This window comes from Branchiostoma floridae, chromosome 2 (genome assembly GCF_000003815.2).
Source record: "Branchiostoma floridae strain S238N-H82 chromosome 2, Bfl_VNyyK, whole genome shotgun sequence".
In the NCBI taxonomy this organism is placed as follows: Eukaryota; Metazoa; Chordata; class Leptocardii; order Amphioxiformes; family Branchiostomatidae; genus Branchiostoma; species Branchiostoma floridae.
In genome coordinates, this window is record NC_049980.1 from 21693292 (window position 1) to 21707726 (window position 14435).

A 14435-nucleotide genomic window follows, 5' to 3' on the forward strand; every position below is an offset into this window, starting at 1 on the left:
ACTGCTTGGGTTGAGCACCATGGACAGCGACAGCAATGGTTAAATGGCCACTATTCAGCACCATGGACAGGGACAGCAATGGTTATATGACCACCATTCAGCACCATGGACAGGGACAGCAATGGTTATATGACCACTATTCAGCACCATTGACAGGGACAGCAATGATTATATGGCCACTATTCAGCATCATGGACAGGGACAGCAATGGTTATATGACCACCATTCAGCACCATGGACAGGGACAGCAATGGTTATATGACCACTATTCAGCACCATTGACAGGGACAGCAATGATTATATGGCCACTATTCAGCACCACGGACAGGGACAGCAATGGTTATATGACCACTATTCAGCAACATTGACAGGGGCAGCAATGGTTAAATGGCCACTATTCAGCACCACGGACAGGACAGCAATGGTTAAATGGCCACTATTCAGCACCACGGACAGGGACAGCAATGGTTAAATGGCCACTATTCAGTACCATTGACAGAGACAGCAATGGCTTACCGTAATTCCTGATTTTTTCATTGTACTGTTATGTTCACGGTTTTCACGGTGATGACTGTAACGTGAACTTATCATTACTGATAACAAATAATTCACAGCCTTTTTTATGTACACTTGTTGCAACAGTGAACATTAAGTTCCAAGAACAAGTTAAATTTTCTCAGACTGTGAAAGTTTGGTACCGAGAAGACAAATTGAATACAGTATTCATCACCATTGACAGGGGCAGTAATGGCTATATGGTTGTCATTCAGCACCATGGAAAGGGACAGTGAAGGCTACATGACCAATAAAATGAACAGGGACAACAATGACTATATGGCTGTTATTCAGAACCATGACATGGACAGGGCAGCACATAACTGTTACGCAGTGCCAAGGAACTGCCACTTAGTATATACCTTGTACAATGTATCATCTGTTATAAAACATTTATAGTTTTATACACCATACTTGCTCGATTCGTTTACAATGGAAAGAGTCATTATAGATAATGTCCAGTCATACCTGTGTATGCACCATTTTCATCAGGTGCAGCAGAGACACAGTTGATGAAAGGTTCAACAGGACTCCTTCCCCCCTCCCCATCCAGAGGTTCCCTGTACTCTCCATGTCCCATGATACATGCCACAGAACAGTCTCCATCAATGCTGGCAAAATCTAGTATGGATGAAACAAACAAATCATGAAATATCTGAACAAATGTGCTACTTTTGAGTTTTACTCTGATATGTATTGAATCATCATCTTCAAGGTTTTATCACAGTAATGTATGGTGAACTGCTAGCAATCAAAAGGAATCATAATGGACAATTATCTTCAAGTTTTCATTAGAAATGTTCTATTATACATATTAGATACATATTACATATCAAATGTATCATATATTTATAACGTTATAAATAACAAGATACTTCAGAAGACATCTACACTTTCTTTACTTTTTGTACTAATGTCACTGTTGCACATCAATTCGGTAAATTTTTTTCATTTTGTCACTTACCTGGGTGACACTGTGCACAAGTGGGTAAAGCATAGCCTGTCATGCACTGATCACAGCTGGCCCCTATCCAGTAGCCATTGACTTCATCAGTGTAGCATGCACACTGCCTTCCACCGGGTTCTGTCGCATTGCCGTGAAGGCACAGCACACTGCAGTCAGTGTCCCATCCTGGGAAGTTCATAAATACTGTTGTTATACATACACCAATTTTGGATGCAAATTAGCTTTTATTTAAACAAATCTCATTGTCAATGCTTGAGTACTGAACAGCAATGTAAATTGTACCTGTTATCTGAATATGCATACTGATAAAGTAAATGAATCTAAGCATGGAAAGTCTATATGCAGGATGCGCACATACCTATGTACCCTTCTTCACATTCATCACAGTAGTCTCCGGCAAACCGAGGAAGACAACGGTCACAAGCTTCACCATCATAGCCATGCTCACAAACACAGGCAGTAGTGTCCCCAACAATGGTGCAGATACCTAAACCATAAATTTCAAAATTTGTTTCCACTTTTCAAAATTTGTGTCTCTACTATTTCCATTGTCCAAGCTAGATTTTTAAAGGTTATTTGACATTAAAGTGAAGCTCTACAGCTTTATCAAGTGGTATTCACAAAGCTGTTAACACTATTTTTGAGTAGACATGCCAGGTCATTAATTGTAGCTGTAAAAAGATCTAATCAAATACAGTCTGCCATGAATAGCATCATATGAACATGTTTGTACACCTCCCACTGGACAACATTTTCCAAATGGACTCTGCAGTTTATGTCAAAAGGCTAACTAAGAGAATGAGCACATGTACGAGGGGCGTTCAAGAAGTATTGCCCCTGACCCATTTCCCAAAGGAGGAGATTAATGAAACTTGGTGCAGTTATTAGTCTTTCTCTTCATAGGAATCACCCAGAGTTATGCATTTCTACCATCGTTTGATGCAGCTCTGGACACCGTTTTTGTAGGACACCCCAGGTTGGTCCTCCAACAGATGCCTCATCAATGGCAGAAGAGGGACGACCAGGTCTGGGAGCTGTTTCCACAGACTTCCGGCCATGTTTGAATACACGATGCCAGCGTTTTACAAGGTCATATGATGGGGAATCAGAATCATCACCGTAAGTTTCTTTTATTTCATCAAAAGTCTCATTTGGTATGCGTCCTTTCAAATACAAAAACCGGATCACTGCGGGACACTCAACTGGCTCCAATTCACACTTGGTCCATTTCACACCTGACTCAGTTCAAACACCTTTAAATCAAAAACCAAAATTAGTTCAGAGCTGTTTTTTGCAACATAACCCATAGAGATATGAATCATTACACATGCAAAATTTCATTTAGATCAAACAACTGGAAGTGGGTCAGGGGCATTACTTCTTGAACGCCCCTCGTATGTATGAAAGTGAGAATTGTGACATGTACCTCTGCTGCTGCAGGCTGGTTCTCCAGGACACACCAGGTCTGAACAGTTCATCCCACCGAAGCCAGGGTTACACACACAGATGGACTTCCCTCCACGCCTCACACATGTACCCCTATCAGTACAGTCGGGCTCTCCTGGGCAGTCCAGGTGCTGACACATGTCACCTTCATAGCCTGAAAAAAGAATGTTGTACAGTTTATGTCTAATGGAAACACAGGCATGTTGTGTGCTGTTGCTTCTTTAGCATGAAAATGTAACATGCACAAGGAATGAATGACACAATAATCCAGTCCTGCAGACCTTTCACAGCAGTATGCATATTACGCATTATATCATCCTGGTATTCCATTTCTTGACATTGTGATTACAGATACTAATATCTGACTTCTAAATGCATAAATCAGAGATTTATCACACACGGTACTTCACCTGTTTGACACTGGCATGTTCCATTTTGACAGGTGCCATGATCTGTGCACTCCACATCACAGCTGGTGCCTGAGTAACAAGGGAAGCAGTCACAGAAGCTGCTGTCCATGGGCTGCTGGATGCCGTGTGTGCAGGGCACCTGACACTCTGATCCCATCCATCCTTGTGTACAGTTCACACATCTTGGTGAGTCATAGCTTGTTCCATCGCAGTCACCTGTGTATGATGAAGAAACAGGTTGTAAAACACACAATCTGTAACTTTTAATTGACCTGGATTTGTTTCCACATTGATCCATACTTTATAATGTGATGCAGTTTAATGAGGACATTCTCTTCTTTAGAGAACTTTGTCAGGATTAAAAAGAAGTCAGTCACCTCTTTCCCTACAGTCGGGTGTCCCGGGACAGTCAGGAGTGCTGCAGTCGTGTCCCTTCCAGTTGGGCTGGCAGTAGCAGATCTGGTCCAATCGGTTACAGTAGCCATGGCCTGAACAGTCCTCTAGCTCACCAGGACAGCCTCGTATGCTGCAGTCCTCACCTGTCATCAAAGCAGTAACATTACTAGAGTGCTATCAACTTCTACTGGACAATTGTTAAATCTGATAAGAGCAAACATATAATGGCATGGTACAGATAAGGTGACTGCTTCATAAAAGCTTGTAATATTACCTCTCCAAGCTTCATCACAGGCACACTGGTCATTCTGACATGTCCCATGGTTACTGCACTCCTGATCACAGGCTGGTCCATAGTAGCAGGGGTCACAGATGCAGGTGTGCTCTGGTGTGACTGTTCCATGGACACACGGGCGGTCACAGGACGCTCCCATCCAGCCGGCATCACATCTTGTAGGGCAACAAATTAAACATCAAATCAACATTCCTTACTTTTGCATGTAGATGAAAAAAATACCTACTCTAAGATTAATGCAAAATCTTACATGTCCCTGAGCCTTTAAAACACTGTCAGAGCATTCCTACACTGGAACCTGTTACACTGTGGATTTACAAATTCATTTGTTTTTACACTGGGCACAATAAGTAGTCCAAACCTCTTGCATATAATATCAAAGACATTATTTGATTATATCAATTGACAAAATATGTATTTGTGCCACAGCTCATAGGACTTGTGCATTATGCATTGAAGCAAATTTCATTTTAATGTTACACTAAAAAGAATTAAATATTTACCTGCAAGTGGGGATGTCTCCTGTGATGTCACACTGCCCCTGGTTATTGCAGTCTGGTGTTCCGGGGCAGTTTCCAAACTGGCAGCCTGGCCCATACCAGCTTTGTTCACATACGCACTGGTGGGTGAGGAAGTTACAAAAGCCATGTCCACTGCAAGGAGACCCCATCCCAGGGCAGTCTATGATGTCACAATACTCTCCCCAGTATCCACTGTTGAACCCAGTTGGATCTGTGCAGTCACATGTTCCATTCCTACATTGCCCAAAGTTGTTACACCCTTTCTGGCAGTCATCTCCATGATAGCAAGGATCGCACTCACATATCCCGCTGTCCATTGGGTTCTGTCTGCCATGGTCTGGTCCACAAGGCAGTTCACATGCTGGACCCATCCAACCAGCTGTGCAGTTCCGGCATTCTGGTATCGTAGCTGGGTAGCACACCCCACGGTCATTACAGTTTGGTTGGCCAGGGCAGTTAGGGAACTCACAGCCAATTCCCTCCCATCCTTCATTACAAATGCAGGTTCCTGTTGCAACAATGCAAGTTCCATGGCCTGAACAGTCCAAGTTGTCAACACCCGGACATCCAGGATTCTCACAGTACTCTCCTCTTCCACCAAAGAACGGACAGATGCAGGTGCCCTCTTTACATTCCCCAACTCCTGAACACATCTCATCGCAGAACACACCATGGTAGCAAGGATCACACGTGCAGTTCCCCGAGTTCATTGGGATCTGTTGGCCATGTGTACATGGCAGATCACACGCCGGTCCCATCCATCCCCGTGTGCAGTTCTGGCACTCTGGTGGATCAGTTGGGTAGCATACGCCTCTATCGTTACAGTCTGGTGTTCCAGGACAATCAGGAAGGTGGCATCCAATACCAATCCATCCAGCCTGACAGTAACATGAACCAGTCTGACTGTTACAGTCACCATGTCCACTACAGTCAATGTCGTATCCTGGGCATCCCTTGACATCACAGTATTCCCCTCTCCATCCATCAAATCCGCAGTCGCACTGGTCGTTGATGCACTGGTTGCTGTGGTTGGAACATAACATATCACAGCTAAGACCATTGTAGCATGGGTTACAATGGCAGATCCAGGTGCCATTGGTGGTTCTCTCAGGAGTCCCATGGATGCAGGTTAGCTCACATCCATCTCCCATATATGGGTAGATGCAGTTGACACAGCGAGGATCTTCATCTTCAGGTGGCATTGGACAATCACCTCTCAGCAGGCAGTCAGGGGTACCTGGGCAATCTGGAATGTGGCAGCCAACTCCGTCCCACCCGGGATCACAGGTACATTCCTTCACAGCAAGGTTGCATGTGCCATGGTTACTGCAGTCGTATGGCCACCCAGGACACCCAGGGATGGAGCACACATCTCCTTTATACCCAGTTTCAAAATAGCACTCGCAAGTATTGTTCACACAAACACCGTTGCTTGAACAGACGTCGTGGCAGCCTATACCGCTGTAGCAATCCTCACAGATGCATTCTGTGCCATTGATGTTGTTGCCGTGGAGACAGGGTATGTCGCACATTTCTCCTGCCCAGTTTGATTCACAGATACATGTACGTGGAACTGTTGGTAGACACTTTCCATGACCTATAGACAGATACAACAGATCAGATAATTAATTCTGCACACTCAATCCTAACATGGCACTGAAAAATCTCAAGAGGCATCTGCTACAAGATGTTTCTTGTTTATACTTACACAATAGAATGCCATTTACTGTTACCTGTGACACATTCATAGCACATAGAAAAGCTTCAAGTTAGAAAGGTTTATGTAAGAAAACAAAGCACATCAATGTAAGTTAGAGAGTGTTGGATACCTGAGCAGCTTGGTGCTCCTGGACAGTCTGGAATACTGCAGTCAATCCCGCTCCAGCCAGGATAACATGTGCAGGTCTGTGTGGCTGAGTTACAGGAACCATGAGCATTACAGGAGCCATCCTCACCAGGGCAGCCTCTCTGCTCACACAGCTCACCCACCCAACTGTTCCCAACAAATGTGTTGTCACACTCGCATTTGCCATTGACACACTGTCCATTGCCAGAACATTCACTGTCGCAGTTGTATCCGGTGTAGCAAGTATAACATTTGCAGAAGCCACTGTCCATTGGCTCTTGTTTTCCATGGACGCATGGCTCGTCACAGGCAGCACCCATCCAGCCTTCCTGACAGTTTGTACAAATGGGCGTAGACCTCCCTGTACCATTACAGTACCCACGGCTGTTGCAGTCGGGTTCTCCTGGGCAATCTGGGGTTTCACAGCCATGTCCACTCCAGCCAGGGAAGCAGAAGCACTTGTGTTGAGCACTGTTGCATTCTCCATGTCCACTACAGTCTATCCCTTCCCCAGGACACCCTGGGATTTCACACAGGGAGCCTCGCCAGTTGTCAGAGCACCTACATTCTCCATTTTCACAAATGCCATTGCCTGAACATTCACTTGTACAGCCACGGCCAGCATAGCAAGCATCACACACACAGTTGCCGCTGTCCATGGGCTCTTGGTTGCCGTGCTCACAAGGATCATTACAGTCTGCACCCATCCAGCCTTGTGAACAATTGGTACATCGCGGCGGGTCAAACAGTGCGTTGCATGTGCCCCGATCGTAACAGTCAGGATGTCCAGGACAATCTGGGTCCTCACACCCAATGTTGGTCCAGCCTGCATTGCAGACACAGGTGTGTAGAGCACTGTTACATTCACCTCTCCCAGAACAGTCAAGGTTAAACAGACCAGGGCAACCTGGTACATCACAGTGTTCCCCCTTCCAGCCTTCTTCATAGAAGCAGACACAGTGGCCATCCTCAATTGTTCCATGTCCAGAACACTCTGAGTCACATCCTACACCCACCCATCCAGGGTCACAAACACAGTTTCCACTGTCCATTGGTTCTTGATGTCCATGAACACAAGGATCTTCACAGGCAGGTCCCATCCAACCTTGTGTACAGTTCCGACATACAGGTGGACTAGTAGATCCATCACACATGCCTCTTCCGGCACAATCTGGACTTCCAGGGCAGTCCGGTAGTTCACAGCCAGCTCCTGTCCATCCTTCATTGCATGTACACTGGTGTGTTGCACTGTCACAGCCACCTCTCCCACTGCAGTCAAGTCCAAAGAGCCCTGGGCAACCGGGTACATCACAGAGCTCACCCTTCCAACCTGTGTCGTAATCACATTCACATTTGCCCTCAACGATGACTCCATGTTCTGAGCACTCTGAGTTGCATCCCAGCCCAGCCCAACCAGGATCACACTTACAGTTGCCACTGTCCATTGGTTGTTGTACACCGTGGACACAAGGATCGTTACAGGCCGGGCCCATCCAGCCACTGTGGCAGCTGGTACATGTTGGTGTTTCACCTGTTGTGTTACAGAACCCACGTCTGTGGCAGTCAGGAGTTCCAGGGCAGTCTGGGATGTGGCAACCGATGCCTGCCCATCCATTGTAGCACTCACACTCATGAATCCCACTATTGCAGTCTCCATGGCCAGTGCAGTCTTCACCAATTCCTGGACATCCGGGGACTTCACAGACATCACCTCGTCGCCCACTCAGTGGATCACAATTACATGTGGAGTTGTCATCTGAACATGTGCCATACTCAGAGCAGAGGCTGTTACACCCTTTTCCACTCCAGCACGGCTCACAGACACAGACACCACTGTCCATTGGCTCCTGTACACCGTGCACACATGGATCGTCACAGGCAGGTCCCATCCACCCTGCTTGGCAGTTCTGGCATGAGGGAGGGTTTGTGGTGGAATTGCAGTCCCCTCTGTTGTAGCAGTTAGGTTCTCCTGGGCAATCAGCAACTGTACAGTCATCTCCCTTCCATCCTGGTTCACAGATACACTCATGGAGGTAGGCATTACAGATGCCTCTGCCAGAGCAGTCCTCTTCTTGGCCAGGGCATCCTGCAATTGTGCACAACTCCCCACGCCAGCTTTCTATGCACTGACATTCTCCACCATTGCAAGTTCCCTTCCCATTGCACTCAGAGTGACAGTATGGGCCAATGTAGCATGAGTCACACTGACAGTGCCCATTGTCACAAGAACCATGTCCACTGCACAGAACTGAACAGTCACTGCCTGTGTAGCAGGGGTCACATACACAGGTGCCATAAGGGCTACAGATGCCATTCCCACTGCAGTCTGCTGCAGGGTCACATTGATGTTCACATCGGTAGCCTACAAAGCCAGGGCCACATTCACATGCACCATTTGCATCACAAACACCATGTCCATTACAGGTCTCAACATCATCACACTCTACCTGACAACCAAGCCCAGTGAAACCGTTGTCACAAGTGCAAGATTCTGAGTCTGGTTGCCACACACCACGGCCACTGCAGCATGTGTTTACTTCTGATATTGTTCCAGCTTCGGAGTTGTGATTGGTAACCTTGACTGTGCGGTGATATCGAAGCACCTTGGGCAGACTGTTTGGTGAGTAACTTCTTATACGGCCACCTCCACCATCACCACCAGTGTGCGTGCCACAGCAAGAACTCCAGCAGTGATTATAACAATGGCTACTTCCTTCCCCACCAGTACTGGAGGTATCTACCCATCCTTCCACATATAATCCATCAATCCATATTGCACCTCCACTTCCTCCTCCTCCACCTAAAGATGCTTCAGATCCATCAGCAGACAGAGTTCCTTCTAGTTGTAGCAGACGGCTGCTCACAATCTTCATGGCTCCACCTCCTGTGCCTCCCCCACCGTCAGAGCAGTGTCCACCTCCACTGCCCACCCATCTTGGAAAGCATTCATCATCGTATGTATCTCCTCTACATGTCAATTCCCCTCTTCCTCCATGTCCTGCACCACCTCCGTCACCACCGCAGGTACTGCCATGTCCAGGACCACTTTCTGCAACATAACCGCCTCCATCGGCATTCATCTCAGCAGTCTTTTCCACCTTTGTATCAAGTGTGTAGATGACAACACCATCCCCAACACTCACTAACCCTCCATGGTCCACATCAAAGTACTCGGACGTCCTGACTTGAACAGAGTAGTGATGAAGGTTTGTTGTCGTGCCTCGCACAATTTCTAACCTTCCTCCATTGAGGACTGTTACACCTGTGAACCAGTATTGACCTCTTTCCTCACTTCCCAGTGTACAGTTGTGACAAGCACTGTATCCAGAGTTGTAAAACTTGGCTGTTCCCTTGACATAAAGGTGTTCGACTCCATACAGGGCACCCCTAACGTGCAGGGATGACAGTATCGTGGTCTCCAAAGGTAGGACCAAGAATCCTCCACTTTCCACCACAACATTGGCAGGTATGAAAGTGCAAAGTTCTTCAGTTTGGATGAATGCAAAGTGATTGTTTCTAACAGTGAGTGTTCCTGTTCCATCTCCAGTGATCTGTGCTATTCTTACTGTTGCACTTCCACTTGGTAACTGCAATAGATAGAAAGGGAAAAGTGAAGAAACTGGATTATACGTGTGACATTGCCTGTGGAGGATTGCACTGAGAGTAATCAATTTACATGTTATGTTGCTGTTACCCCATGCAGAAATCCATTCCTTATTTGAGACCATGGCATAATAAAATTACAATGTGACTTTATAATGTAACATACTATATAATGTACTAAGCAACCAAACATCCATTCTTAATGTCCTTTTACCTGCTTGGTTTGCAGACATGCATTTCGCACAAGATGGACCCGGTGGAAGGTGAAGTTGCCTTGACCACTTTCGTCGATGACCACATGATTGTGACAAGTTCGACCTTTGTTGTCCACCCAGAGTTGGTTGTAGACAGCATCACCAAGTGTTTCCCGGATGTAAACAGTTCCTGCTGAACCATAATGTTGTCCATTTCCTCCGAGTGCTTCAGCTGTCCCTTGGAAGCTGAAGGTCTCCCGTTGGTGAATGGCAACCCGTCCACCACTTCCTCCACCATTTGCTATATGACACAGAATGAAACACACCTAAAATGTATGATCATGATCCAAATACAAGGTCAAGTATAATGATTTATTAGACAGGTGTTTGTAAGGAAACTGCTTTGTTCTGTGTAGTATCAAGGAGCTTTTATAAAGCTCCTTGGTAGTTTAAGCTGTACTTTAAAACAAATTCCAGACTGACATTCAGGGTACATAGCTTCATTACCAATTATGGATTCTTAATTAATAAGACACTATATAAGCACACATCATGGCAAAGGTCTTTTGTAACATAATATCATTAAAAAAGGGTTTTAAAAACTCATTTTAGAGCTGCATACCATAATGGTTTGATAGGACCTTTCCAACACCACCATTTGCCTGCACCAGACCATGTCCTGTGATCTGCTGACAGTTTATCATGACGGTCCCACCACTGCCACCACCACTGTCATCTTGGGCTTCACCATCTTCACCATTGCTTGAAATAGTTCCATCCAGGAAAACATCCTATGAAAAACAATAATCAAAGTAGTTTAAATTTGAGATGATATTGACAAAACTACTACAGTGTTGTGTAGTGTTCATAACAGGCATCAGGTTGAATGCGAACAGAATTGAGTTTCAAGGTCAAACCAATTATCAAATCACTTGTCAATGAGTGTCAAGTTACTTATTGAGAACTACACCTTAGTGTTCTTGTGTATTCATATTGTTTGATTCCTTGATAAAAAGTCCTATCCCAAATATCAATTTTCAATAAACTGTCCAAATCAGATTGATGTTGATGATGAAAGTGGATTACCTTGCCAGTTTGGATCCCGAGATGTCCTCCCCCTGATCCCCCAGAAGCTTCGCCTCCACCACTCCCAGGGTCAGAGGGCAGGATCATTGACCCATAAGCACCGCCTCCTGAGCTGCTTCCTCCATCACCACCTAGTAATGAACAATGGAACATGCAACATCCTTTCCCATAATATGTTAAGTGGGTGAGATTCTTTTTTTCAGAAAAAAGGCAAGAGTACATTGGAATAAAAAAAGGCACAAGAACTTCTATCGACAACATAAGCAATGAATGATGGAGAAGATTAAAAACTTTAAGGGCAACATTACGATAAACACTGAAAACAAAAAAATCCATGATTTGTATTTACGACTACATTTAATCTAAGGACAAATGAAGGTAATAAACTGAAAAATGTATTTCAAAGACTTTAACAAACATTGTCAGGTAATGTTTGCCAGCTGTTTATGTCTTACCTGGTGAGGCATATCCACCACCAGAGCCACTGCCACCAGCCCCAGGTCCTTGACCTCCATCGTAGCCCCCTCCTGTAGATGTCATTTGTGCACTTGCTTCTATCCTCAATGTACTTGTGTTGACGGTTACATGATGTGTGTCAAACTGTACCACACCTCCATCCTTGATTTCTACAACTCCAATGTCAAACATTGCACGAACAGGGGTGAGTTCCACTGTTAGCTTTCCTAGGTTGTTTACAGTGAGGCTTCCCGACATGACGAGACCAGGTGTGTAGGGTTCAAATGGATCATCACTGTACCACTGTGCTTCTTCAGGTAGAGATGCTGTGTGGGCAGTTCCAGCAATACGAAGTTCCCCATTTCTGTCTATGTAAAGTTCTTCAACTCCAGTCATACGACCTTCCAGGACTGTCATTTCGCTTCTAAGAATGACTGTTGTAGGGAGGACCACCTCTCCGCCTTGGTCAACATGGAAGCTGCATGGTGCATCCAAATATGTATGTGTAGATTCAACAATGTGGATGAATAAGCGCTGTCTGTTCTGTACTCTGATCAGTCCTTTTTTATTGCCAGTGAGTTCATGAGCAACAACTGTGACATTTACAGTGGCTTCAACTGTGGCATTCACAGCTTCTATAACAGGATGGTAAAAGTGTACATAGGAATAACCTTCCACTTGAACCTCGTCAAACTCATAGAAGGTTGTATCAGCTTCCATCACCATTGCAGGATGATCAACATCTTTCTCTCCATTGTCAATCTTAAGCTTGGAGTGATCAGGCTTGAAAACTGTGGCATTCAAGTTAGGATTGTATTTCAGCTCGCGATACTGCGGCCCTCGTCGTGATTCGTACTTGTACACAGTTCCAGCTGCACCATCGCCGACCTGGTCCACGTTAGCATTCCCACCACTTCCACCTTGCGCAGTGAACTTTCCGCCATAGTTGTTCTGGTGGCGTATGTGGATACCAATTCTTCCTCCTGCACCACCACCACCCTTTTGCTTCCCATCCCCACCATTGACATTGATCTCACCATGACCCGTCATGTTTGTTGCTTCAATCAGAACACTACCTCCACTTCCACCACCTGTATTAGCGTCCTGTCCATCTTCACCTTGTACAGAGATGAGTCCATTTAGGTGTATGAGTTTGCCAATCTTCCAGTGAAGGGCTCCTCCTCCAGATCCACCTTTCCCAGCACTTCCACTGGGTCCTCCACCACTTCCCATATCCAGAGGTGTAAACACAGAGCCATACGGTTTCCCACCATTTTCTGGGTTGTTAGCTAAGCCAACTCCACCCCCCTGGCCTCCATGTCCTGCTCCTGTCCCCTCTCCACCTGTCCACACTGATCCAGACCCTGGACCTTCTCCACTTTGATGACCAGTAGCATCAAGCTCCAAGATCCCCTCACTTTCCAGATCTGCATCTCCAGACTCAATCAAGGCTTCGTTCATATGCACTGTGCCTTCATATTTGATTTCAAAGAATGCTGAATTGAAAACCACCTCAGTTTCTATGCGTGTGAATCTGATACGACCACCACGCTTGACAACAGTCTGTGGAAAAGTGATGTTTCCTTCCTCCGTGATTACACTATATGTCCCATTAGACAGCAGAGCTGTCTGTGCTGTTGATGTTAACTCCAAATATGCTCCTTCCTCAACATACACATGGTGGACTCCCGTTAAAAGACCCTCCAGTAGAGTATCTGTACCATGGAAGTGTACCTCAAAAGGCAGGACCATTTCTGCACCGTAGTCTATGATGAAACTGCAAGGTGCTTCTGTTTTGTTGTTAACTGATTCAACCACTTCCACATACACAGTTTGGTCATTGCGGATATGTAGCTGACCTGTCTTGTCTCCGATGAACCGGTGTACCACTACATTGACTTGCTCACCAACGGGATGGTATAGTATGAGTCGAGCAGCACCTGTCAGCTCCATCTCATCAAACTCGTATTCCGTTGTCAAGTCTTCCATGACCATTGTTGCAACTGGGGCTTTGTAACCTTCATTGTCAACATGGATGTATTTGTGATCAACTTCTAGGAATGTTGTATTAGTGGATTTCATGTACTTCTTCTCTCGATACTGCAGTTCTCTGAGATTTTCCTCCACATAAGCAGTTCCTGCAGCTGCATAGAGGTTGTCTGAGCTACTGAGACCTCCTCTGTCAATGTACCTGCCACCATACCTGTACCTCCACCTGCAATGGACTCCGATACGCCCTCCTGCTCCTCCTCCCCCAAGTCCAACACCTTCTCCTCCGTGTACATCTATCTCACCATGTCCAGTCATGTTAGTGGTTTCAAGTAACAAACTTCCCCCACTGCCTCCTCCTGCATTACTTCCTACTCCATCACCTCCCTTCAATGACAGGATTCCATTCAGCATGATTTCATGGCTGACTTGCCACCATAGGGCTCCACCTCCATTTCCCCCTGTCCCTTGCCCATTCCCACCTCCACTTCCGAGGTCAAACGGTCTGTAGACAGAGTTGTATGGCTGAGCAACAAGGGAGATGTTCTGACCACCCCCTTCCCCACCATGTGCCGCTCCATACCCGACATTACCCACTGTTACACCTGCACCCATGCCTTTCTCGGCAGGATGACCACTGCCATCAAGAATGGAAACACCCTCACTTTCAA

General features: G+C 45.8%; 1 protein-coding gene across 1 annotated transcript in view; it reads right to left on the bottom strand.

Moving 5' to 3' along the window:
- LOC118409063 overlaps window positions 1-14435 on the bottom strand; it is a 129115-nt gene that overhangs the window by 23528 nt on the left and 91152 nt on the right. Inside the window, exons 101-113 of the mRNA XM_035809934.1 lie at window positions 11775-14428; window positions 11320-11450; window positions 10856-11024; window positions 10254-10534; window positions 6420-10023; window positions 4573-6187; window positions 4049-4224; window positions 3756-3917; window positions 3379-3594; window positions 2949-3122; window positions 1881-2009; window positions 1520-1687; window positions 1024-1176 (exon numbers count right to left, since the gene is read on the bottom strand). Coding sequence (XP_035665827.1) covers window positions 1024-1176; window positions 1520-1687; window positions 1881-2009; window positions 2949-3122; window positions 3379-3594; window positions 3756-3917; window positions 4049-4224; window positions 4573-6187; window positions 6420-10023; window positions 10254-10534; window positions 10856-11024; window positions 11320-11450; window positions 11775-14428 — 9632 coding nt within the window. The remainder of the gene's footprint in view (window positions 1-1023; window positions 1177-1519; window positions 1688-1880; window positions 2010-2948; window positions 3123-3378; window positions 3595-3755; window positions 3918-4048; window positions 4225-4572; window positions 6188-6419; window positions 10024-10253; window positions 10535-10855; window positions 11025-11319; window positions 11451-11774; window positions 14429-14435) is intronic.